Raw genomic sequence first — 26,701 nt, forward strand, 5'->3', positions numbered from 1 at the left:
TGGTTGATTACGCCTGCGTTACGAAATTTGCACCGAAATGAATTACCGGTTTCTGAAGACGGGCCAGCCAAAGGTGTGGGGGGACAAAAGCAAGGGGCGAGGCGAGGGGGTAAGGTGTGCTGGAAAAAAGGAGTGACGGGTGCAGTGTTGGTCATTGAAACAATTTTCCGATACTGCGGTGCCATGCGGAGTGCGAGCTGAATCGGGCTGAACCACAGTGGAGGCCCACTGTTGAGGCACACACTGTTGCGCACACCCACACCGTGGGCAACAGTGTGGCGCGGTCGAACGATCGATTCTGTGAAGGTTTTTGGCGTGTTGAGACTTGGCTACGTTTGGGTCTATCGGTAGTCTTAGCGGCGGACGAGACCACACGTGACGATCGTGCCGTTAATACGTACTTTGGGGGTTATTAATTTTTTCGGAACACGTTCCCTTTTGTGGCCCGGCGGTCCGGTCGCTTTCCAAAAACGCCGTGGACCTTGAAGTACGTGGAATGTGTGTGCACACGTTAGAGACGAAACGAATTCGCTTAGCGGAAGTTTCAGTGCCGATTTTTTGACAGCGCCCTTTTCAATCGAACGTGCACGCAATATGAACTAATCAATCGAACCCCAGAGGTTGTTCACGATACACGCAGGTAACATAGTGACACCGTTTTTTATGTTTTGTGATATAGAAAACATTTTTATATTAATTTTTTTAATGAATACCTCGAGAAACTTAGCTTTGGAATTTTTCGCATTTTGGGGTGCTTCATCGACACCTTTCATTCATTGATCATTGATAACGTACGGTTCCATTTTGCGGTTGGTTACGTTCATTTGTTTGGCTATTTTCTTACCTTTTCTCACCATCTCTAACCGAAAGCCTAAACGTGCCCCTCCCCAAAAACGTACGAGGAAGCATGGAAAACTAATCTAGGTCAACTGCACACGACAGGCGATCGTAATTTCTAGCCACAACCTAATAGATAGCCTTATAGTTTCTCTGTTGTGATCATTTTTTATGCATTCTTAAGCAAGTTTTTCGCTATCGCTTTTCGAGAAGTTGTTGAATAGTCCGCACTCTGGTTGGGTTTCTACTATTGGGTAATTCACTGCCCTATGTCCCACCGAATGCAGCACAGTTGCTGGCTTCATGTTGCGTTTCCTGACCGGCCTTTTTGAACGAGAGCGCGTTGTCGAACGGTGGGAAGGGGGGGGGGGGGGGGGGGGGGTGGCGATGGTGGTGATACTACTGTGTCCGTTTGTCGTTCGCCGACGGTCGTCACGCAGCTGGTATGTTTTTTTTTCGTTAACGAAGCAAGTATACTGCGGGTTGCAATTGTTGTGTATCTGTTTACACACTGCGCAGCGATAAGAAACTTATTTTTCTTGCGCTTTAACATGCACCGTGCAGGCGAAGGTGGTATGTGCGGATTGTTCGCCTGTGTAGGGGAGAGCAATAAATGTTTTAAAACAGTACACGTGCTACGTAATGCTGCCATGATTCGTATGAAGTGTGTTTACGTGCTTTGGGTGTGTTCTGGGAGTGTTAAATTAATTATATGCGTTACATAAATGTTCTATAACACACATTGTCTTATCAATGTTTATTCTCGTAATATATCACCTTGCTACTCGTTGTCTGAAGAAGCTGAGTATGAGAAGGGAAGGACATGATTAAATAAATAAGGAGAAACTTTTCTGAGCGTGTCTCCTGCATGTGGCTCTTAAATTGTCCTTGATATTAAACTGACGATACAGATCCGATGAAAATTATAATTATTATTATTAATTATCCTAAACGATTTAAAATATATTTTTTAGACTTATTTCTTTGCTAATATTTTGAACTGTAAAACTTTCTTCTTTGGCTCAACAACCGTTGTCGGTCAAGGCCTGCCTGTACCACTTATGGGCTTGGCTTTCAGTGACTAATTGATTTCTCCCCAAGGCAGGATAGTCAGTCCTACGTATGGCGGCACGGTCTATTTGGGGATTGAACCCATGACGGGCATGTTGTTAAGTCGTACGAGTTGACGACTGTACTACGAGACCGAACTGTAAAACTACTAGACTGTAAACTCTCGTAGCGTCGAAATCAGTGTCAACTAAGCCTATTGGAGGGCACGCCCTTCGATTGATCGATCTGTGGCGATCAAAAGGCAATAGAAGAAACAGTACATTCCTAAAATAGAAGAATATTGTAATTATAATTTTTTTATGAAGTGATTGAAGATTTTAAAATAAATTTAGTGAATTATTTAAGGTTATGTGTGCTTTCTGTTTACCATAACATCATATTTTTGAAGAAAAATTGCGTGCTGTGAGTATTTGACAGAGTTGTAAAAAATAATGCAATATAACCGAATAAACAACACAAACATTTTTTTTCTATCTGTATGTATGTTACATGTTTTTCCAACTCGAATCATCGATGTATGAACGCGTTTCATTATCTTTGATTGTTAATCGCTGACCACGATACTTTATACCGACAAACATTGTTATGAAATCACAAAATCATTTTCACCCCTATTGTGTCACATTAGTGCAAACATTCAACAAATAGCTCACACCCAATTCCACCCATTCCGCTGCCAGACGTAATATGATCGGCCACCAGAATTCACCCGAGTGTTATGGCAGTTTCGAAGAAATAGCGAAAGTAATTAAATTCCCTTTGTTACACGAAAGCCTCCTTTCCACGGCACGTAGCATACGCAGCATTGGGGTATGGGCGCCATGCGGTGCTACCCGAGCATAATATTGCCAGGTACAGTAAAAAGGGAAGGAACTTTATGCTTCAGCGAGCGAATAACAGAGATGTACGACGGATGGAGGAATAGGCGCGAAGCAGATCGTACGTAAATGAAACGTAAGTGGAGTGCCGCCACCTTGAGACCTTGATCTTCAGCCGAGGCAGGTCTCTCGCGAGCTTGAGAAAAAGGGAAAAATACTTTTGCCAAGATTCGCCAGTTCATCACACGCTGTTGTTGGGGCACCTCAGAGGAAGGGCAATGAACCATGGAACGTACAAAAGAGACGTCGCGGTAAAGGTAGCAACCATTAAACGAAGCAGGAAAAAAACATCGCATAGAACGCGGAGAAGCGAAAATGGACAAGTGCTGCGCATGGATTAACATGGCTGGGAACTAAACGAGAGTTAAGTCAAGGCATAGTGATGGCTCCTGACGTATTCGTATCTGTAGATGTATGTGTGTGTGTATATATATGTCCGAGCGGAAGTTGTCTGAGTCTGAACAAAACGCTCAAAGCACGTACCGGTAGAAAGCACGAGCAAGGGAAGGGAGCATGAGCAGAGTGTTATGGACGGCATGAAAAAAGGTGGACGACCAAGAGGGCAAGGTGAGTCACGGATTTCCGTTTCGCGAGACGAATGAGGAGGGGGCATCGAACCAAGCCGTTTAAGAATTCGATCATAGGCAGATGCCATCCAATAGGAATCGTGCGATCGCATTGGAACACCGTCGAGGATCGTTGAAATTGATTAATGCGAATATGAAGATGTGCCTAGTGTCCTTAAAAACGGTAGAGGAGGGAAAGCATGATCTGTGAGACAGAGAGAACATTATCATGTATATACGGATGCTATTCACATAGCCTCACTCGGCCATACCGTTCTCGGCATATAGTGTTCGTGGTGAAGATCGAGCCTGCCTTGCTTTCTGCAGCGCTTAACAATCGCGGACCATTAAAATATCTTCAGCAAGACAAACAGGATACCTGTCCGACAGGAAACCATATTTAGCCGCCCCGGGGATACCGCCACCACTATTTCACTGACGATCGACTTCTTCAAGAACGAATTTTGGAGGTTAATGTCAGTTCAAGGTTCGTTCGTTTCGCGCGTTGTATCATCCAATTCTGGGGGGATGGGTCTTACAGAGAATGGGGGCCGGTGTGTCGGTGGGTCGGTTGTGGAGGCTTGACGTTAGAAGCCACAATTATGGTGGCTAGGCAGGACGGCACGGAAAGGTGGTAAACTCTATCGAACGCAGATGTTTAGTATGCGGCCGTACCTCGTTTATTACTATTCATGACGCCCGTTGCTAGCCACTTGCCGTGGCGTTATCATGATCGCAGTCTCATCACACGAGGTGTTGGATATGAGTGTTTGCTTTCGGTTTCATGCTGGTCATGCTGCCATGCTGGTGTATTATTTAACCTGAAAGGATTTGGATATTGAGTTGTTGCTAGTGAGAATTGCCAATAAATGGTAAATAACTAAATGGTATGTGTGTTTACAGGCTGAAATATGCATATAATACGTTTTAGAAAGGATTCTATTATTGTGTATTGTAAAAGTTTTAAAATCAATTACTTCAATTACTTTCAAACGTGCAAATACACGTGTCGGGTAACTCGGGAAACCGACTGCGCTTTAAAACAGAGACGCACTCAATGAAATCAATGGGTCATTGATATTTAAAAAAGATTCTAAAGGTCATTTGACGAACGCCTGACAATCGCTTACGGAGTCCAAAACGGAGTCTCATTATTTGTCCATGAATGCGCCAAATCTAATCGACACAAGGACAAATTCGGAACATTTAGTTTCGCGCAATTCGCCAACTACCGTCCAACCTTTGGCGAACCGAAGGTCGCTGTTCGCGTCTCGTCTGCGCGCGCCTGCGTGTGTCATCGAGGATCGTGTTCCGCGACAAGCAATTTTTGCGAATCCCTCACCGCCACCAATATCCTGAGAAAGGGAGGTCGTCCGGTTAGTTACCGGCTTTCGGTCAATAGTGTGTGCGCGCGCATTCCATCGCATCAAGGCACGACCGGCGGCGGGTCGTTTCTAGGAAAGGGAAGTCCATGAAATTAAAGTAGAAAACCATACACACACACATGTGGCAAAGCAAAAACACACATACCCCTGCTTGACCAAATGGCGGAAAAGTAATACAAAGCTAAATTATTGCTAAGTCCTCTCCCCGCGCGAGTTCGATCGCGAGCGGCAAGTGGCGGCACCATTCGTCCGGTCAGCCAATTCTCGCCATGATCGGCACGCGGACCAACCAAACCGGGTCCAGTTTCCGTCATCGCCGCGATGACGATGGGGGCCAGTGGGGTGATGGCTCTTTTGATGGTTGATCTTGATCTTCAGCCGTATGTCAATGAACGCACCTTTCGCGCGAATTCGATGCTGGACCGAAGGTAATCGTGATCGAAATGAGGCATACGCACACGCCAATAAACTCGGCTGTGCGCTCGCCGGGGCGATCGTCAAGGGTGAGGCAGCAGATTTTGCCGCAAAGTGCTGGTGGGAACGTTCGTGTTTTTTTTTTTGCGCTACATACTTATGATCTTTTAACAAGCGGTGTTTAATACTCTTTACAGGCAGTCATTTACATAGTATCTAATGTTTCTATTTCTTATTCTTCTTTCTTTCGTTTCGGATTCTATTCGCCTGATCGTGATCGGTGGTGATGGTTTGGATGGTTTGTGGATCCTTTCCGGGGGAATGTACAGAAACATGAAGCTCATCAGCAACGCTCTCTGGAGGCATTTGCCAGCTACTTCACCAGTTTCATCCGTGCGCAAACGGAAGAGTGAGTAAACCGTCAGGCGGTTTTTTTTTTAAATATGTTTTATTGTAGATTTAGAATAATAGAAGTTATTCAAATACCTGCCTATCAAATAACAGCCAAAAAACCCGCATTGGAATGTGCTAAAACAGACACACAGGAAAACGTAATATGTAAATTAGTCATTTTCATTCATGAGTGCCCTCAGCGCCCCAACCTGCCCGAATGCATCAATGCCACTGGGAGGGAGGAGCAGGGTAGCATTAAGCACGTATAAAATGGAAAGTTCTTTGGCCTCTGTTTGGTTTACGTTCTTTTATTTCTGCTTTAGCTACCGCCTTCTCCTTGTGCTGAAGTAGTTCGCACTTGAACTTGACTGATCACAGGATAGAATTCACAATGAACCGCGAAGCTCCATGTGGCGCATGCAGCCGTGGCGGGAGGGGAGCGACAAAATAGCTTCACAAAATTCACGCTCTCCTTTGTCGCAGGTGGAAACTACACACAACCACACACATAAGCACAGCCATTACAATGCAATAGCATTAGTCGCTCCGATGCTTACAGCATTGCCTACCATCGCCATGGCGTGGCGTGGCGTGTCGTGGGGCTTGAGAGGCCGACGATAGTATCCGAGCGCTAAACTCGTTCGTTCGTTCGTTCGTTGCCATTCGCCAGCCTTTTGCAGTGACCCTGACCATGGGGGCAGCATCAGCCATACAGTGGGAAGAGGTCATTCTCCCTTCGGTTGAGGTTAGGTCTTTGCCCGTTACATATTCCACCGAACTCTGATGCTGTTTAGTACCATTCGTTAACCCGCGTTCATTTTGCTGTTGTTGTTGTTGTTGTTGCCTGGGCTAAGCGGCCAGCAGAACGTTGACTTTTTAACTGCTCCTAACGTTTCGTCGCGGTTACGGTTCGCGCAGCGAAGTCTTTTGTTCTGCATCCATACATACACGTTAGAGCGGGGTTTCACGCTTGGTTCATCTGGGCGCAGTGCTCGGTGATGCTCTTGAAGCTTTCAATGTTTTGTCTAGATTTTCGTTGTTTTGGGGTTGTTGGTTTAATTGGTAATGGCCTGCGCAAACATTGTTGTTGTTAGTCTATTTAAAAATTAAATTTAAATTTAACTAATAAGAAAGTATATTAACGTTCATTAAAACCACTTATTAAGATTCTAGATTGAAAAATATATCTAATCTTAAAGCAGCTAAAACTCCTCAAGCGGGCTTGTAACATTCGATTTCATTTGCCAAATCGTTCGCTCTGCTACTAAGAGCGAGAAAGCTTCTCCCACCCTGGCACAAGTAGAGCAAAAGCACACTACCCCATCACGATCGTTCGACAGGATGATTGTGGATGAAACGAAGAAGAAGAAAAAAAAACATCTCAGTTATAATGCGGGCCATCGTTCTTTACGTCCACCGTTCATCGACTTCTGCATGCTGTGCGCGTTTGTTGGCCAAACCGCCAACGATGAGTCGACGGTGTGAATAAAAAAAAAGCTTCCACCAACGAAAGAGAAGATAATGAAGGCAGCACCGATGAGAGAATGCGTGCTCCGAACGTCGGTCCAAGCACGGGCGGTTGCGGAAGTTGACAAAGAGTGGGGGGCGGCCATCACGGGAGCATGGCGAATGGACGGGAGGGGACCCGGCCACCCTGTCATGTATGCTGAAGAGCTTTTTGCTCGACCTTGAACTTTCTTGAGCGCACTGGTGCGCGAACCATTTCTATTTTAAGCTGCATGATTAACCGAACCAAAGAGTAAGAAGAACAACAGCAGCAGCAGCAGCGTTTTCTACAAAACATGTTGAAACAAGTGAGGCTATAGTAGCAAACGAAACTGAAACAAAAAACACTCTCACACACACGCGTAGCAAAACAGCAATAACTTTTCCACCTGTGTGTCGGCAACATACTCTCGGCGGCGATGATGTGTTTGTTGGTTGACGCGTTGATCATCGGTTGCGGAAGTCTTTACGCGGCCAGTGCGCCTAACCGCCAGCGTCTAGTGAGTTTAATTGCACAATCGGCTTCTCTGCGCGCGTTGCTTGATGTCATTATCTTTGACCTAATCTTAATGAGTTCGTTATGTTTGCTTGTTGCTGTTTTAAATTTTATTCTTTGTTGCGTACGTTTATGTTGCGGGTTCGTGTTGCGGTGAGAACGAACGCACTAATCAACATACTTTATGATGCGCTACGAATGGTATTCAAATGCTAAAGCCCATTCTTGCCGTGTACTGTTGTTTCAAAAAGTCTTGGTAGGGTTTAAAAAATGTTAAATAAAAATAAAACATCTCGTTCGATAATATTTAGTAATTATTATTAAAATTAAAATTTTATGTTAAATGATTTATTTGGCATAAGCAAGAAACACATGAAATTGCGAAATATGATCAAAAAACTACTTGAGCAAGTGTCATGGTAGCGATCCTCAGCAGGTATAAAGGTTCCTGGTAACAGTGCATATAAATATTTATAAAATAATCTTGCCCTTTAATTTTAAAGTTTCTTTTTGTTAGTTTTGATCTTTTTGTTAGTAACCTCTACTTTATGTAGACTTACTAGACGTATCCGGAATGCCAAGCAATTTTATCAATCGTGGCTACGGATGACACTATGGATGAGAACTTTTAACATTTACTGGAGACGTTTTACTTTAACCTTAAACCCTCGGTTCGTGAATTCAACTAGAGAATTGTAGTTACATATTTAAGAGTGTTGAGAAATAAACAGCTTTACTTTGTCTAAAACAATCAATCTATTAGACTTTTTTTTTGGTTTTGAGCTATCTATATTAGTAGTTTGGAGCGTATTTTCTTCATAATAGCGCTTAAAAACAAGTGTATTTTTATAAGATTTTTTGTCTATTTTTATTCTTTTTTGGCTGGAGTTGCAACGTGGCTTGGTTGGTGTATGAAAACTTACAAGACGTATTTAGTTTAGTATGTTTCATATATTTAAATTTATCTCCTCTTTAGATTAAATGTATAATTGACAAACATAAATAGTTACGTTATCCGTTGTTATCACCTACATTTAATTCAATGTAATAATTTGAATACTGTGGACTGACCTCAACTTTAAATCACTGTTTATTTTCGTCACTTTATCAATCAAACTATACGATTATTGTTTCACGTTTCCATATTGCGTTTCTTGACCCATTAATTTTGTGTGTGCGTGTTCCACACTCTCATTCCAGTTCATCGAGAACCGCTCGACCAAGATGTGACACGCCGAGAAAGGTATCAACCGGTACCGCATTCGAGACTAATCCGGCCACCCAGCTGCGGAAACTGTCAATCAGCGACGGCTCTTGTTACCCAACGTCCGGTATCCCCCCGGGGACCGCAACGCCGACTGCTGAAGGTCGCCCCACCAATCGGGCCAGCGAACTTGACACCACCGGAACACCGGTACATTTGATAGCGCGCCAGCTTTTCGACCCTCCCGGCGGTGGTCCACTGGAGATCGGCGAGACGGGTGCAAAATCGGCAGTCGGCAGTGCTCGGACATTCGATAATTTGGCTACCGAAGACATCGAACTGAAAGGAGTGATTGGGTGTTCCACTCCGAAACACTTGCCACCGCAACATAATGCGGCCAACGGTGGTCATCCTGCTACGCCCGGCAGCAACGAAAATCAAACCCTATCACGCTGCAGAAACGCGAACGAGCCCGTCTTCTCGACGCCTCCCCGGAGCAGCAATAATGCTTCGCGCAGCGCCGGTGGGGGTAATATGCTCCTGTCCTTTAGCAGCACCCCGATTGCCGGCGGCAGCCGTGGAAAGACAACGTCACACCATGGATCATCGCTACGCAACGGAAGTCTGGAGGTCTCGAATCCATCGGCCAACAGCAGCACGTTCAGCTATGGGTCGCACCGCCAGGAGGCGAGTGGATTAAGCGATGGGACGGGTCGACGAAGCAAGACAAGCTTACCTTGTTTCGGTGACTTTATCACAGCACATACGAGCACTCGGCCCCATAGAAACCGGCGCTTGCCATTTGCGGGCAATGCTAGCACGACCAGCAATGATCCCGGTGGCCTAAATTCGCCCAGCGTACAGAAAGGCCCGTTGTTTCAGGATAATGACTTTCCGCAGCTAAACATGACTCCAAACAATTCCAAAGCATCCGGCTTTGGCGAACTGCCGGACGGTGGTGGCAGTGGGAAGAGGTCAGGAACGCAGCGGAGACGCATCGCTCCAACCACCGTCAGCCGGTCGGTATCGGGGCGCCATGACTTCAACTCATCATCATTTCTCGCGGAAAACAATCTCATATCAATCGAAAGCCAAGAGGACGCTAGCCACGATCCTCGGGGAATGTTGCGCCACCGAAGGGAGGAGATACGAAACGATTTCCAGGCCGAGGCGGCACAAAATCAACGCCCCGTCCGTGCAAAGCAATCATTGCAGACATCTTTTAATCACGTAGATAATGCAACTCCCGCACCTGAACTCGCTTCAACTATGCCGGACGAGCTTACGCAACTAGAAAGCGTCACGGAAGGTGGTACGAGTGCACCCAGCACGATACTAATCATAGAATTTGACAAAGTTACTCAAAAATCGACCATCGATCGGCTGGTAGCGATATATGCGCTGCTGATGGATCTCAACCTTGTGCCGAACATGCTGAACGAGCTGGCCTATCTGATCAACCTGGTTAGCACGGAACGGTACATCGCCCAGGACGCACAAAAGCTCCTCGAAGCAACCACATCCGCCGGGACAGATAATGGAACCGGCCGGGCGGAACTTAGCAACGTCCTGCGCAGCCCGCACAACTGTGTCTACTTTGCGGCGGAAGTGCTCCACAGCCAGCGGACGCAGCTCGCACTGCTCGACAGCACCTCACTGCGGGTGGTGGTTGAGAACGAACAGCTGGGGGTGCTGCATCCGACGTTGAATGGTTTCCTGCGGGACATGCTGGGGCAGAAGATGAAACTTGAGAACGCCTTCAGCAGCCAGCAGGGTACGGGCGGTGGCGATCTCGTGCCGAATAGCAGCATCACGAACGTGTTCTACCAGCAGGAAAACGATACGAAGGATCACTTTCCTTCGTCAAAGGAATTTAATGCGTTCAACAAGCAGCGGGATCTGTTCTACGCTACGCTGAGGTAATTGTCCCGAGTTTCCCATACACAATAATTCCTTAACACCAGCTATACACCATAATCTTAATATCGGATTAAGCCACCGCCCATACCCGACACATATTAATCCGTGTGGGTTTTATCCTGCTTATTCTGTTTTTTTTTTTTTTTATCATTTTTCAGAACATGGGAAACCGAACACCTCAACCCAGCGTGGGAGTTCGAGACGAAGCTTGGCACAAAAGTGCGAGCCATGTTGGACATTTTACACCACCCAATCAATATGTCCCACTTGGCTAAACTGTTTAGTGCACAGCTGATCATATCGTTTAACTTTGATGTAAGTGATTGAGCCAGAGGGCTTCTATTTGAGAGGTTTTACCCGGCCCCGTGTCCACCCTACACGGTATCAAATGACTTCTGCTGCTTAACTTTCTCTGTCTCTTGTCTCTGTTTGCGTTTCAGAACTCCGCCAGCGAACTGCAAATGGCGCTACCCAACATAGACCTGACGAAGCTATCCAAACTGCGGCAGCGACTGGTTGCGCCGAGCATTTTCTCCACCCAATATCTCTTCCCCGGCAGTCAGATGTTTTTCCGCGATTTTATTGTGGCTAGCGAAAACCATCAGATATTCATCGAGCAGCTAAAAGCGGTCCTCATCCACGAGCTGATCCAGATGGACAGCTCAACGTACGATGTTTTCAACATATCCGATGCAGAAAATTCGAACCGCTCGGAATACGTGGTACGTATGAAAAACCGGTTCTTCGGTTCTGGAAAACCCGCACTCACTCCGCATTCCCTTTTTACGTGTGGGGAAATCAAACCGTTTGAATCGTACGGAACACAGGGATACAAGTATTCAACAGAGCTGCAGCGAATCGGAGGGAGGTTTGTTGGTAAATATTGATAAAACTTCGTTATCATCGCGCAGATGAACCTGTGTGGGTGTGTGTCTGTGTGCACTGTTGGCGTGTCGATTGCTGTCGAAGTGATGAGCACTCTTGGTGTGCAAACAATTTAAAAGAATTTCAACCGAGTACGCAAATAGTAACACTTTGTTTTTTGTTAAAATTCGACATAATAAAAAAAATGGTACAAAATTTACTAGTGAGTATGAGTATGCGTTAACACGAAAGCAAAGCAAATCTGGATTGGGTGTATGCGTTTCATTTATTGCTTGATTCGTACATTCATGCTATAAATATTGTGCCAATCCTATTTGCTTTCAACTGCTCAATGGCGCACCAATCCGTATTCGCCGTATTCGCTGACAACGAGTGGAGCAATATTATCAAATCATGGAAACCAGCCCCTACGTATCCGTATTTTATATGCGTACGTACGTGTATGTGTTTGTAGATTGTATATGTGTATGTGTGTTTATCGTCGCATCAAAAACGGATCGATAATCATCCGCCTGTTGGTTCTCGCACTCAACTCGATTCACCTTTCGGCCGAGACACATCGGTAGTTAGCGCGTACTTTGTAAACTTCTCTTTCTCTCTCTTGCATTGAAAGGGCGGAAATAGAACGGGCACCCTCATCCTCGATTTTACCCGCATAGACACCAGCTCTGCGAACGACACCAACAACCCCACCGGTAGAGTTCCATTTGGCTGTCTCCGATTACAGCTTCACATTTTCCCCCCTTCCCCCCGGTGGCCTCTTGGGAAAATGGCACCGTTGGCACAAGTTCAGTGAACTCTGATTGTATCAGCCTTGGGGGAAGGGTGTGCAAATGATGCAAAATGATAACTGACGATGCCTCAATGTTGAAAAGCGTTTGCAAATAAAAAAGAACAATTTTGATGAAGCATGCTTTTTGTCCCTTAAACGGATCCGCTGTGCTTTTGTTCTTTTATTGTATTTTAAATCGTTCATCGACCTGCAAATGATCCCACACCCTCCACAGCCCACAGTGGCTGAATGCTGTGCATCCCTTAACCGGTTACTCTCACTCTCTCAGTGAATAAAAGACCATGCGCCTCCATAATGTAGTAGCTAAACTTTTAATTACTTTATAACTGAGTTATTTGCCTGCGACCTCACCGGCACCTTTAGCAGGGCATTGGTTTAGGGCTTGATTTCCATTACTAGACGTGCAGAAACCACGCGAACGTGTATCGCTAATTGCGCCTGTAACATGTATTTTATTCTTGCGTCTGATTCCATTTTTTTCCTACTCTCATACTCTCATCAGGTCCGCCCGGAAACAATCGCCACGATGCGTGTGCTGGCCAAATTTATCGGTTTCATCGTCGCCCGCCCATACCAGTATGAAGGATGCCGCAACACGCTGGTGGAAAATCGTCAAATCGAGCTGCGTAATATGGTGAGCAGAGTTTTGTTGGTGTTAAATTATGTATACGGCCCAGCATCGCCATGGGAAGCCGGGCCCGCGCGCGTGTGTGTCTGGGTGTGTATGTGCTCGTGGTTTATTTGTGTGCCGCCGCATGCCCACAACCACAGGTGGCCGGCTGCGTTGCGTTTGCTGTCCTTCCGTGGGAATGGGCAGCCAGCGGCAATAGGTCTTTGATTCGTGCTGCTTAACTGCTTGCTGCTCCATTCATGGATTGGTGCGATAAAACCCATGCTGCTCGGCCCATCGTGCAAACTCACTCTCCAAACACACACACACACTAGCCCAGGGACACGGCACCGGCACCGATCGTGCCACTCAGCACCACCACAGTGCTGCGACATCGTTGGCTGGGTTGAGTGGCTGGTGGTGCTGTGCTTAGTTTGCACCGCAGGATTCACTGCTGGACTGCCTGGCTGCCATAGGGTGATGAGGTATCTTTTGTCTGGCACTGTCTGGTAATGGAATTTTCACAATTTCCTCCCTTTGTTGCAGAGGCGAAGCGAAACTCATTGCGATAATGCCACCAGACAGTGCGAGCGAAAGAGAGAGAGAGAGACAGAGAGAGAGAGTGAGCGATTCATCGCGTGGTGATAGTGATTGCGGCCTTGCACGATCCGGGCATACGGGAAAACAAAGAAATTGCGTTCCGAGCTACCATGCGCAGAAAATGCCATCCGAACATTCCGTACATGCGAATATGTGTGTGTGTGTCCGTGGCGGCGTGTCCTGCCTTGGATACTGTTAGCACTAGACGAGAAATTAAGGCGTGAGAAAGTAATTCCCCCACACCGCAGTATCGACGCACACTCTCGTATCCAATATCTCTCTCGATTGTTCTGCTACCTTTTTCCGGGGGTATAGATTTTCCCCGGCGGCTGGCTGCGAGAGAGAGAGAGAGAGTGAGAAACAGAGAAAAAACACCCACTCTCGGTGGAATGGGTTGAAGCGCCGTGGCAGACACTCAACAATGCCACAGCACTTGCCGGGACGCTACTTCCCTCGCTGCTTGTTGCGCATAATCGCGTGGCACTGAACAGCACAGAACAGCGCGAAGGTTTGGGCCCCTTAAAAAAAATGGAGGCCTCATTCCTTCCCAGTTCCTTTCGAATTGCCCTTCTTTCGTTTGTTTTGAGCGCGCCCTTTTCGCGCTGCCCTTTCCGGCAGGCTTGAACTCTGTTGCAGCCTCTCGTGTTGCGTGTTGTTTTATTATCATACTCTGCGCTTTTACGCTTGTATTGGTAATGCCGGTTGCAGAATGGCCGCTCCCTGCTCTGGCGCTGGTCTCGCTCTCTCTCTCTCTCTTTCTCTTTGTGTGGAGAGTCCTTCGAAGATGGTTTTCGTTTTGCCGGTTTTTATTTCACCGCATGTGGTTTAAACACAAAGCCTCCGATTGTTGCTTTTCCAATTAGAAACGAGGTATAACTTTGGAAATTCACTATTGGATTCCAAATAAGCCTTTCCAATAAGGTTGTCGTAGAATCAACTTCCCATCACACAAAATCCAATAAAGATTTATCAGCAATGAGCAAAAATTACCACCTTTTGTTCAAAAGAGTGAAGAAAGTACCTCAAAATTATCAGAACTCCTTTTATTAATTACAAAGATGCTGGGGACGGACCAATATTCTATTGGATTACTACATCGGGGCCGACTCGTACTACACCCGGGCGAATTCAATCTCCAACTGCGAATCGTCCCTCTTAGTAAGAACTGATTGAAACATTGCAAAAATATGTCAAATAAGAGTGTTTCCGCTTACGCGAGAAAAAAAGAAGAAGAAGAGGAACATTTAATAAACTTTTAATCCACCATTAGTCTTTTTTTCATCATATTTGTGGTTTTACATCAAAAGTAGAGCTTTTAAATAGCTAAAAAAAAAACTTACATCCTGCCAATTTTACGGACCAACGCTTCACTCGAACCATCTCAGCAGTATACTGCGGTACCGAAGAACCGAAAAACGAACCCTTCTTGGAATAGATTTAATAAGACTTATTTTCATTGTTTGCAAATGTTGCGCCATTTTGTGGTGCGCTGCGTGGTACGGTACTGCAAAATATGTCTCAAAAGCGCGGCTCTTTCCATCGCGTTTCCCTTTCGTCAGTCAAATACAAGGTGGGGGATTTTAAAGAATGATGGTTGAGACGGAAGGCGGCCAGCAAGCTCTTTTATCGCCACTAACAAATTGGAAATTTAGTCACCTTAGCCCACCTTAATGGTTCAGCAAACACACAGTTTTACGCGTTTCCGAACTCTTTGTGGTAGATTTTCTGGCAGCTGGTGGTGGTATGGCACGGTGTGCTCCTCGACCGTGCTTATTTCTTCCTTATTACCTTTCCCAGAAGATTCCAGCGCGTATTTGCATCTGATCCCTTTGGAAAATTGAAATCGGAAAACGGGCGTTCGGTCCGCAATCCTTACATCATTTGTCTTAACCACCGCAGCACAACCCCCTCGTTCGATTGAACCCATAAAAACCCCCATCTCGTACGAGACGGAGAGGTGTAGAATATTCTGCGTGCGTTGTTTGATTGAACGCACGAATACTCCCCCCTATCGGATAGTGATAAAAACGGAATGGAACAGGGGTAGAGTAAGCGGCAAGCAGGATACACCAACATCCCACGCAGGAGGAAATAAGAAAAGGACGGAAAAAGTGGTCGCTATCGACGGGATGGGATAGAATAGCGTATAAAGCGTCCTTTTCCCCCCTTCATTGCTAATTCGTTCGTTCTAGGCGCTTCCATCATCTCCACCGATAGGGAGCGAGATAGAGAGAGAAAGAGAGAGAGAGGAAGACATGGTGTTTGTGTTTGTTTATCGGCGTCAGTGTGTCAGCGGTCGGAAGGGAACCAGCGGGGACGAGGGGGAGAATGCGGGGAGGTGGAGAGTATGAAAGCTGTTGCATGTCTTACGAGCACCATTATCGTAAGAAGATACCATTACGGTAATTTTTCCGGGGACAACGGTACCCATCCCATCGTGCTGGGAGGGATGGAGAGGGAAAGGGAAGTGATGGCATCGGGCATCCTTTGCCCGAAGGCTTATCATTCTTTGTGTAGGAAGGACCTCACCGGATGCGCTTGCTAGGATTCAGGAGATCATCGCGGGGGTAGCTCGCGTCGGCGGTGGTTCATTGGCGAGAAAGTTCCTTCACTCTCTTCTTCAGGTGCTTTTATTGTTGGTGCAATTGTTATTCTAATTTTCATACTTTTTAACTTCCTGTTTACTTGTTAGGCTGTGTTTTTAGCTGAGATTTCTTTTTTTAAACATCGGATAATCAATACCGATATCGATTAATGGCAAAACATTCTGCACAGCGTGAGAAAGCATGGAATTGTAGCTAAAAGCGAAATCTGATGTAATGATTGTTGATCTGATTCAAATTCGTTGTATTGGGATTTATTGAAGTTAATAGTACGTGTTATTGAATTCTAATTCCATCTATTCTTGTATGGACCAAATATACAATTGTTGCCTTTTCTCACACCTAACGAACTATGCAAATAAACAAAAGGTGTATAATAATTCGAAGTAATTTTCCATACTACAGTCTGTTCTAAATTTGACAGATCAAACGTCAAATCAATATAATTTACTTCAAGAACTGTCCAAAGCAGTATAAATTGCGTTTTTGTTAATAAATTTAATCGACCTAAAAACCATAATTATCAGAATCTTCGGCACGAATCATATCAAATGAGTGATAAAGTGTGTAAAAGAACTAAATTAAATAAAAATTACCGAGTTATCAATTGTAATTTGGCCGAAAACCACAAAATTCGACTTACGCTGTTATTCGAGTCACGCGGATTCGTCGGGAACGCACAAACCGCGTAACTCGGGAGCAGACTGTATTTCATAAGTCATTTCACAATGGGACATTAAATTCCGGTTTCCTTGTTTTCCTGAACGAAATTTATCAAACAAATAATTTAAATATATTTTAAATACAAATCTAATGCAATTGTCAGTGTCTGGATACGGGTGACATAAATGCATATGGTAATTTCCCGTATGCTTCAAACCACATAGGTATGCACAGTGGCGGTCACCTAAAGTCCTTGATACCATATATTCTCACCTATTTACAGTTCCTTGACAGTTTCTTAGAGCAGTTGTATGAGAATATTGTTATTATTTCTTTCTCATCTACTTCTATTCAACACCGACAACACCATGTTGATTGACTGGGTTTTCGCTCCGACTAAACACTTTATCCTTTTTTCTACTTCCTCCACTTCAGTTACTACCTCCGTTTGACGTGAAACCGGCACTCATAAGAGCAGTGACCGATCGCAAGCTCTTGATAACCGTCCCGTGGCTCGTTCAGTATCTCAGCATGTTGGACGTGGTGACACTCCGCTTGCGCTACTACGAAGAGCTTTTCCGGATGCTGCACGACATCTACAAGGCGACGGCTATGTGCAGAATGGCGACGAGCTACGACTTATTTGCCATACCCACCTCAAAGTTTATCGTGCGATCCTGTTTGGACTGGTTGTACGATCAGTCCAACGTACCAGAGGAGTACTACCACTATTCATCGGATATGTTCGGCAGCGTTGCTAAGGAACCGTCCACGCACGTTCAAGCACCGGCTGCTGTTGCTAACCAGTCGCTTACAGCAAGGGAAAGTAAACGTAGCATCGAAAAGCCCTTAGTTTTTAACGCCATACTGGAGCACATCCTTAGCGCTGCTTGTCCTTTTTTGGCCGATTTTCGTGTGTCCGTGATGCCTTCCAAGGTGGAGAAAACACTTTCCAGAACGGGCCGGTATCGGCACATCACTACACGCTACTCGGGAGCACCAACATCACACCAGCCTGGTGCAGCGAGTGAGCTTCCGGATGCGCTAGAAACGTCGTTGGACATTTCCGCTGCGAGCGGAGGTCATAATCTTTCGAAATTGTCACATGGTAACGTTCAGCAACGCTTGGTCGAAGGGTTCCTGCAGTCGCAAAGCCAATCGATGCGGCGCACCGTGGAGCTCATCATAGACCGTTCCACCTCGGCTGTGATAAAGGACTTCCAAATGCTGTACATTCTGCCAGAGAAAAAGAGCGTGAACGAGCTTTTTGCCGGTGTGGACGCGAACACATTGGAGGACACAAAGCGGCGCATCCAAAGCATCTGCGACGAAGCACTGGACCGCATTAACAATACCTGGGAGAGCAACGTGCCAAAAATGCTAAACAAACGAATCACGGTAAGTGCTTTCGCGGCTCAGTTACACGCACACACACACAAAAGCAGTACTTGGTTTCTTTTCTTCATTGCGTGGTTTTGATATTGGTTGTTTTTATTTATACTCCATAGAAATCGTTTGATGCATTGCTCCCGGCGGAAACTGTAGACCCGGTACGCAAGCTGTGTAGAAATATTACATTAGAAAGATGCCTTCACAAATGTAATGAATGGCGACAGTCATACATTTCTAACACGGGTAAGTTTTTTTTTCCTACTGATTTTGTAAGAGTGCGTAACGCAGGCAGTTTTATTCACGCTGTGCCTTCTTTAGGTTTATTTTGTAAGGACGTTGCAAGTGAAGCACAAAGCTTAACGTACAGAAATCATCAGCAGCAACAGCAGCAGCAGCAACAGTTGAATAAAACAGTTCCAACGAATAACAATCCAATGGAATTCAGCGTTTCGGAAAATTGCGCTATCATGCCATCCGGTTTCTACGTAAAACTTCAAATGATTGTACACCATGCTGCGTCCAGCCCGGACAAAATTACCGCAAACGAGCTGAATGAATTTCTCGAACTAACGAATGCTTTCCTTGACCAGCCCGGGCTCACCACGACACCGATGATGGACCGGGTGTTGGGGTTGATGATTCTTCAACTGATTTTACTTTTAAGTACGTATCGCAATATTACACAGCAGCTGGAAAAAGGGACGCGCGTAACAAAAAACATTCGCTACAACAACTTCTTTTACAGTAAAATCACGCTGTGATCTTAGCTTACCGGAGCTTTTCCAACGTGCGGTTAAGATTTGGAAGCATAACAAGTTGGCCCAATTCTGTGTGCCACCACCATCGGAATCGGACGAATTACCTGCATCGCCTACGTCACACGAACGGTCCTTACTGTATCCCGCACAAATTGAGCAGTATCGCCGCAAGCGAATGCAACGAGGTTTGGTTCATTTTACGGCGACATACTGTACTCAATTGTTAATTGTTATTTCTCTTCTGCAGATGCAAATTACATCTTCTCCCATGTGGTTAGCAAACGATTTATACGTATGCTTGAGGTAAACGCGATGCCCAAACCACACTATGACAACTATGCCGAATTTATCACCATCCTGCTGGAGGCAGGTATCGTAACGAAAGATTTGCTAAACGATCAATTCGTTACAATATTTCACGAAGACTGGCCACAGGTAATTAATCGTACTTTTGTTTTATTGTTAAGTGAAATTGCACAACAAACTTTCATTCATTTGCTGCTCCTTTATGGTATAGTCCACCCTTGACCGCGTTTCAACCGTCATCAAGCGAGTGCTGCAGAAAAGCGGACCTTCCGGACGGCACGGTCACAACATCGACGACTCGCAATCGGAAATGTTTTTGGAGATGTTATCCGATATTGCAAGAGATATTACAGACCTTTGATATTCAAAATCATGCTCATCGCTTCAGTCACGACTAGGCTTTATCCACCCGACAACGGTCTGGCTCAGGCTATCTCAGCTGATACGCAGCTGTATGTTGGTGATAGTTTTATTTAACTTAGATTTCAATTTAGCGGAAAAGATGCCGATAAACAATGACGAAGTAATACTTTTTTATTTTAAAGCTAAACACATGGTGTTGAAAATTATTCATCAAATATCCGAAGTATTTAGTATAAAAATATAAGCTTATAAGATGTTTTCAAAAATTAATTTAGCAAAGCGCTTTTTTGTGAATATTAAATTCTGTATTCGTTAATAATTTATTCGCCTATCATCCTTACTGTGCTTAACGAAAACATTCTAGCATGTACATAAACCGCAACGAACGAATTGTATCAAACAACATTCAACCAGAGATGGCGCCACCGTATTTGTACATAAAATCACAGGGTGGCCAAGAAACATTACCACAGTATATTCTATGTTCAGGTTTTATTTGAATGAGAAATTCTTTCAGTCTCCTGCTACAGATTTAAGCTACAGTTTTCGATTATATCAAATAAAGTATTTCCTAAACATATTATACTTTTCATAAAAAGAATGTTCTTGTTAAAATTCTTTACAGCGATAAAAAAATCGCATTGTTTAAAAATTCCTTTCGAAAGTTATGATTGTATTGATGAGTCAATAAAGCTAAAAATAGTTACAAAGTAGATGCATATTAACGGTTATTTTAACACAGTCATAAAATGACCAGGTAACATGGGCGGGTTTAGGTCTTCTCTTGTTTGAAATTGTCACTTCATGCTTATTGATGTTTCGTTCAGTTGCATGTGGTAGCTACATTCGTGTAGTAAATTAGCAACTTTTTATATCATAAAATGGTTCAGTTTCTAACAATTATGACTGATTTTAAAACCCTCATGCAAACGGTAATACTAGTGTCTCAATCGATGAATTGCCAACGTTCTATGCTCGCCGGCAGAGGCGCGAAGAGGAGCTACCAAACACACACATTCGCCGGGTGTTATGTGATAATGCCGTGTCACTACACAATCAAATGAACGGCAGAGACGGGAACGATTAAAGAACAGCACCGTAAGAACAACATGCCGCTTCCGTTTCTCATCCGATCAGCGTGTGAGCGTGTGTGAGACCACCAGTAGTACACAAAAGCATACAGCGATCGGATCGGCGATGGTGTTGTAAGAAAAAGGTACAACATCTTCTCTCGGCGATGAGGCGATGAGCGATACGATCCGGCAAAATTGGTCCGCAGCTTCAAACATCTCCACAGCCATTCAGTTGTGCCAGTGGTTTTACGGTGTTCAGCGTGTCCAGTTCGTCGTCCGTCGCGGTCGTGGTGTGTTCTCGGTGAAAATGAAAGCTGTACGCTGGGTTCGTGTTTCGCTTGCCCTGTGCATCACATTGCTTACGATCCCTTGGACAGGGGGCTACATCGTCGATCCCGGCCCAGTCGTGAAGGCTACCAAAGGTATGCTGGTGTGTCTCTAGTTCTCTCTCTCTCGCTATTCGTCTTGATGCCCTACTGGATGCCCTACTGGATGCCCTTCCGGGTGATGGAAGAGCCAATGACCTGTTCTACTGTGCACGTAGCAATGATTCGTGATGGATGAATCGCTTACCCCCCTTTCGTTTGTGTACTGCACCCTCTGCCTTGACTGTGTAATAATTTCGTTATCGTTGCAGGTGAAATATGGCCCAAACCGCGGAACCAAACTACGTCACAACAATACTACACCATCAAAACGGGATCATTTGCATTTCAGGTAAGGAACGTTACAATAATTTGTTTCAACTAACAATGTGAATGTAATGTGAAGCAAAGAGATTTTGAGGTAGGAAACGTAAGAATAACTCATAAGCATTAATCTCGTATGAGAATGCTTCGGTAAATCACCGAATAGTTGTGTCGTACTTGCACCTAGAGTCTGAAAGGTGATAAGAATGATTCCAAACGGCTTCGTGTGAAGTGCCGATTACAATGCTTAAATAAGAGGTCTGATAGAGGGAGGTGACGGGGGAGGGAGAGGAATCTAGAGGGTTTGTTGCTTATGCTGCTGACCCCAACAGCGAATAGATCCTTGTGTACCGACTGTACTCGTGCGCTGATTCCCTGTGGTGGTGGTGGGCTAGAATTAATTGTGCTTTACAAATACCGGCAGCTTCGGCATAATCTCTCAACAACGGGATGATTTCAAGTGGTAGTTTAGAGGCGGACTAAGCTTGACAACGAGATAAAGGTAGCAAATGCACTTCATTGTACCTTGTTGATTGAAAACAATTGCAGCGGGATTTTCCAACGGACTATATTCTTTGTTTTGGGTGGTTTTTGTTATCAAGAGGGGAAGCGATAGAAAAATTATGTGATCCGTCTTGAGAGTAAACTAATACCAACTACAGTGTGAAATCTCTCTAACATGTAGTCTCTTCATGATGAATTGTTTCTTTAAGATGGACAATTTATTGATATTTGGCAATAAAAATTTTCTCTAATGTTAAGGAGAGCTAATCTAGTAAACCTACGCTGGATCGACTCTAGTCTATCGATCCAAACAGCTCTAGAAGGCACCCTACAACAGAAAAGATAGTTTTCATGTACACTGGATCCTTAAAATCTGACACATTTCATGATTTCATGACATGATAAAACCTAACATTCTACTGGCCTTGTCGATCGCAGCTAAGTAGTGGACATTGAAATTTAATTCATTGTCAAGTAGGGTAATTTTCATATGTTTGAGATAGATAAAATCACAATATTCTGGTTAGTTACGTCTAGCATACATCATTGCTTCAAAAACAGCATGTATTTTTTTTTATTTTAGGGATAAAAATGATAATTAATAGCATAATATAATGGTTTCTATTCAAAAATTCAATTGTTGCACACTTACAAAAAAAATAATTTCTATTATTGCACACTTTATATCAAATTACTGCACACTTTCCAATACACTGAAATAGACAAAAATGAGCGCTTAAATGGATGTTTTGTCTATCGAATAGTGTTTAGGACAGTACGAAACGCTGTTATATTACACGTTAGTCCTTGGTTCATGCCGGAATTCCGCAAAATAAGCAGCAAACTTGCACCTGCAGCCGCACGCCGGGGGAGTTATATGAATGGAGCATGATGGCGAAAATCGTATCTTTATCCTATGCATAACCTATCCAACCCATTTTTGAAGGTTACTAAATGTATGGGAGGCCTTATTCCTTCATTTCCTTCAGCGTTTGGCCATTTTTCTGACAATAATCCTTGATGGTTAATCTAACAAAAGAAGCGGTTTAATGACCAAAAAATCCAATATTACTCAGGAATCAGTGAATTTTATGATGGCCAATAAGATCGGGAAAAGAGATATGTCATATGTGGTTGATGGGTCATACTGCATTTCATTGTGGCTGATCACGTTATGGCTTGAATGAGTGAATTGTTAGAAAACTGTTTTGTTTGAATAACGTCACGGACGCCGTCTAGTTTAGCGAAAACAGTCTACTAAAATGCAGCAGCAAAATCTCTTGCAACGGTAGGACTATGGTGTCATTAAGCTCCCTTTCATTGAGGAAAGGTGAGCTAGAAAAATAATTCAAATTGACATTGTCATTTGCCCAAAACACGAAACCAGCTGAAACCAAACTGAAACTGATGAAAATGATTTAGTAGAATCTCAATATGATATCAGTTGCTATTTTTTCAATGGATCTTGCCCACGTGGGTTGTTAATGCAATATTTCTACCAGAGATTAATTAGAATAAGTCTTGTAGGATGAGTGGGTCAAAATACGCCCGTTTTTGAGGTTCAAATGAGTTATGGCGTTATGGTCAAGTAGTCAATAATAGTCATAAATGCAATAAAAAATAAGATCAAGACAATTTTTTAATTCCATAACCTTTATTTTCTTACGCATATTACGCCAAAAATCTGATAGACGAATACTTTTTGCGCGTCAATCAAACGACTTTTTTAGTTTTTAAATAATTTAGTTGTTATTGCACTGCTTTAATGCTTATTTTTTAGCAATACGTGTGTATTCATCAAACCCCATCATTACTTTTACCGCCCCATGCCGATTGCGGCCATAATTCGCCTTTTTCTGCAAAATATTCAGCAAGACGAATACTTTTTTAAATACTGACTGTAAACTGTAAGTTGTTCACAGGGCGAAATAAACCTTATTTTGTGAGGCACAATTCTTAGTAGTTTTGTGTAATTTAATTTTTCACTAGCGCATCTTTGAAATTACACTAGCGAAAATTGAAATTACACTAGCGAGTACGGACAATGTCCCCCGACCTTTAGAGAGATTTCACTGAATTTACCGTATCTGTTTGCATCCAATTTATTCCACCAGTCTATGAACTACAGCTGTGATTTGTTGGAAAAAGCTCTTGATCGGTATCAAAAATTGGTTTTATCCATCGGTAACACTACCCGACGCGCGATGCACAACAGAGGCTATGCTTTCCAATCGCGCAATGAACTGAGCTCCGCTAGTCACGCCAACCGTTCGTGGCGCTCGGATACAAACTGGGCCGTAAGTGTAATGTAGATGTATGTGTTTGGCCTCCAGCTTCTCTAAACATGTTTCTTGCTATTCTCACAGGGCTATCTAGAGCAGGTGCAGGTGGACTTGAAGGCACCGTGCGAGGAACTGCCCCATCTTTCCATGGATGAAGAATGTAAGTGATATGGTGTGCTATTTGCACCGTTTGGAGCCATTTGAAAAGAATAACCTCAAGATTTTATCCTGCATTACTTACAGATACGATCAACATTGATGACTTTCAAGCGCGTTTATCTTCCTTCTCCATCTGGGGGATGCTCCGTGCACTGGAATCGTTCTCCCAAATGGTCGTGCTATCTGACGATGGCAGCATGGTATGGCTTAAGCGATGTTGAAAATCATTTGCATCCTTCATTTTCCACTCTCTCCATCTGTTCTAGCTGCGCATAAACTCCACGACAATCGATGATGGTCCTCGTTTTTCCCACCGTGGCTTACTGGTCGACACTTCGCGCCACTTTATCGACACCTGCACGTTGGTGAAAATCCTCGATGGAATGGCCTACAACAAGCTGAATGTATTCCATTGGCACATCGTTGACGATCACAGCTTCCCGTACGAAAGTAAAGCGTTCCCCGAGCTAAGTGAGAAGGGTGCGTACCACCCATCGATGGTGTACACCCAGCGCGACATTCAAATGATCATTGAGGAGGCAAGGCTGCGAGGCATCCGCGTGATGTCGGAGTTCGATACGCCCGGACATACACGATCGTGGGGTGTTTCGCATCCGGAACTGTTGACCGAATGCCAGGATCAGTATCGTGGAAAGCTAGGACCGATGGATCCAACGCGTGAATCTACCTACACCTTTCTGTCGAATCTGTTCCGCGAGGTGATCGAGGTGTTCCCTGATCAGTACGTCCACCTTGGCGGGGACGAGGTTGGGTTCGAGTGCTGGGCTAGCAATCCCAACATACTGGAGTACATGAAACAGAACCGGTTGTATTCGTTCGAGATGCTGGAAGAAAAGTTTATCCAGCGCATTGTCGATCAGATCGATGTGCTCAACCGAAGCTCGCTAGTGTGGCAGGAGGTTTACGTAAACGGTGTTCGACTACCGAAAGGTACGGTGGTTCACGTTTGGACGGGCAATCGGCAGGAACTGCTGAACAAGGTACTGATACATACTGCATGCTCCCGTGGGTCATTTCGGTGTTGAGAATGTTTGTTTTCGGTTCCTTTCAGATCACTCGCGATGGTTTACCTGCACTGCTGTCCTCCTGCTGGTATCTGGATCATCTCAGCACCGGTGGTGATTGGCGCAAGTTCTACAACTGCGATCCACACGATTTTATCGGAACGGGCCAGCAGAAATCGCTCGTACTAGGTGGTGAAGCTTGCATGTGGTCCGAGGTGGTAAATGGGCACAACATACTGCCCCGCATTTTTCCCCGTGTTTCTGCGACGGCTGAAAAGCTTTGGTCACCGGCAAGTGTTAACAATGCGGATGAAGCGGCCCGCCGACTGGAGGAGCAGACGTGCCGGATGAATCATCGCGGCATACCTGCACAGCCACCCAATGGGCCAGGGTTCTGTATTTGATGTAACCTATCAACGGTATTACATGCTATGCAAAACAGGATAAGGAATTACGGTGAGTTTATCCGAAACTGAATTACAATAAAGATGCAGATTGACTGGTTAAATTTAACAAAATAAATTAAATTTACTACATAAATTAAACTATTAATATGTAAGTTGTTAAATCCTTCTGAGCATCTTCCTCTCGAACGCAGTTAAAAGGTTTTCGTTATTATTGGACTGTGTCCATGTCTCTAAGGTGTATGTGAGTACTGGTACTATAAAGGAACGATATAATCCCTGTTTCGTCTATCAAGTTCCTTGAAACTAATTGCTTTCTCAGGCTATAGAAAGACCGTTTGGCAGCCAGCACCCTTGCGTGCCACTCAGCTTCCATGCAGTTGCTGATGCAGACCCTTTACCCCAAATAGATGAGCCTTGAAACGACTTGAGGACGGCTTGAAAAGCGCGTTCACCTATCCGTACGTCACCCCTATGTAAGTATGAATTGGTTAGCCGTTGGTGCTCGATCCCTTAGTAGACTTCAGCTACATAGGACACTCACAGTCCAATGGTAACGATATCATCAGCGTATTCCAGAATCTGGGTTGAATAATAGAAGATAGTTCCCGAAGTATCCACCCTCGCGTTCTGGATGGAACTCTCTAGCACCAAGTTGAACAGGAGACAGGCTAGTCCGTCCCCCTGGCGCAGTCCGTCCCCTAATTTGTTTTTGTAAACGGGGAGGAACCTTGAAAAGGCATGCAACTTAAGGAGTCGAATGTAAGGGCTTTGGGTTATGTGGGATTCATCGTGGCCGAATTAAGCGGGTTGAGATTCCGATGCGACCGCGCTAACATATGTCATATGTGCGACCAACATCATCAGCTGCTGCATCAACATCAAAAGCAGCAACAACATCAACAGCTGTACCACCTAAGCA

The 26,701-nt window shown here is 44.6% G+C and overlaps 2 protein-coding genes across 2 annotated transcripts in view; both read left to right on the top strand.

The window, feature by feature from the left end:
* The window catches only part of LOC1279485 (protein disks lost), an 80,750-nt gene extending 60,920 nt beyond the window's left edge, over nucleotides 1-19,830 (top strand). The window contains exons 2-12 of the mRNA XM_061661272.1: nucleotides 5,481-5,560; nucleotides 8,747-10,669; nucleotides 10,829-10,985; nucleotides 11,111-11,392; nucleotides 12,851-12,982; nucleotides 17,260-18,222; nucleotides 18,333-18,459; nucleotides 18,535-18,879; nucleotides 18,962-19,159; nucleotides 19,222-19,409; nucleotides 19,492-19,830. Of these exons, the coding sequence (XP_061517256.1) occupies nucleotides 5,481-5,560; nucleotides 8,747-10,669; nucleotides 10,829-10,985; nucleotides 11,111-11,392; nucleotides 12,851-12,982; nucleotides 17,260-18,222; nucleotides 18,333-18,459; nucleotides 18,535-18,879; nucleotides 18,962-19,159; nucleotides 19,222-19,409; nucleotides 19,492-19,641 (4,545 nt within the window). The 3' untranslated portion in view covers nucleotides 19,642-19,830. The remainder of the gene's footprint in view (nucleotides 1-5,480; nucleotides 5,561-8,746; nucleotides 10,670-10,828; nucleotides 10,986-11,110; nucleotides 11,393-12,850; nucleotides 12,983-17,259; nucleotides 18,223-18,332; nucleotides 18,460-18,534; nucleotides 18,880-18,961; nucleotides 19,160-19,221; nucleotides 19,410-19,491) is intronic.
* An 893-nt stretch (nucleotides 19,831-20,723) lies between these two features.
* On the top strand, nucleotides 20,724-25,915 carry LOC1279486 (beta-hexosaminidase subunit beta). The gene is made up of 7 exons (XM_319210.5): nucleotides 20,724-21,138; nucleotides 21,354-21,433; nucleotides 24,024-24,206; nucleotides 24,276-24,351; nucleotides 24,435-24,550; nucleotides 24,617-25,351; nucleotides 25,423-25,915. Exons 1-7 carry the CDS (start codon nucleotides 20,889-20,891, stop codon nucleotides 25,777-25,779), a joined length of 1,797 nt encoding a protein of 598 aa, XP_319210.5. The 5' UTR covers nucleotides 20,724-20,888; the 3' UTR covers nucleotides 25,780-25,915.
* Nucleotides 25,916-26,701: the final 786 nt, after the last annotated feature.

The sequence above is a fragment of the Anopheles gambiae genome, chromosome 3 (genome assembly GCF_943734735.2).
Source record: "Anopheles gambiae chromosome 3, idAnoGambNW_F1_1, whole genome shotgun sequence".
Classification (NCBI taxonomy): Eukaryota; Metazoa; Arthropoda; class Insecta; order Diptera; family Culicidae; genus Anopheles; species Anopheles gambiae.

Excerpts from the sequence above, each read along its gene's own strand:
- LOC1279486 (XM_319210.5), top strand. The coding sequence starts at position 20,889 with ATGAGCGATACGATCCGGCAAAATTGGTCCGCAGCTTCAAACATCTCC. Across the intron at positions 21,139-21,353 it reads AGTCGTGAAGGCTACCAAAG|GTGAAATATGGCCCAAACCG; the intron begins GTATGCTGGTGT and ends TTATCGTTGCAG. Across the intron at positions 24,207-24,275 it reads GCTCGGATACAAACTGGGCC|GGCTATCTAGAGCAGGTGCA; the intron begins GTAAGTGTAATG and ends CTATTCTCACAG.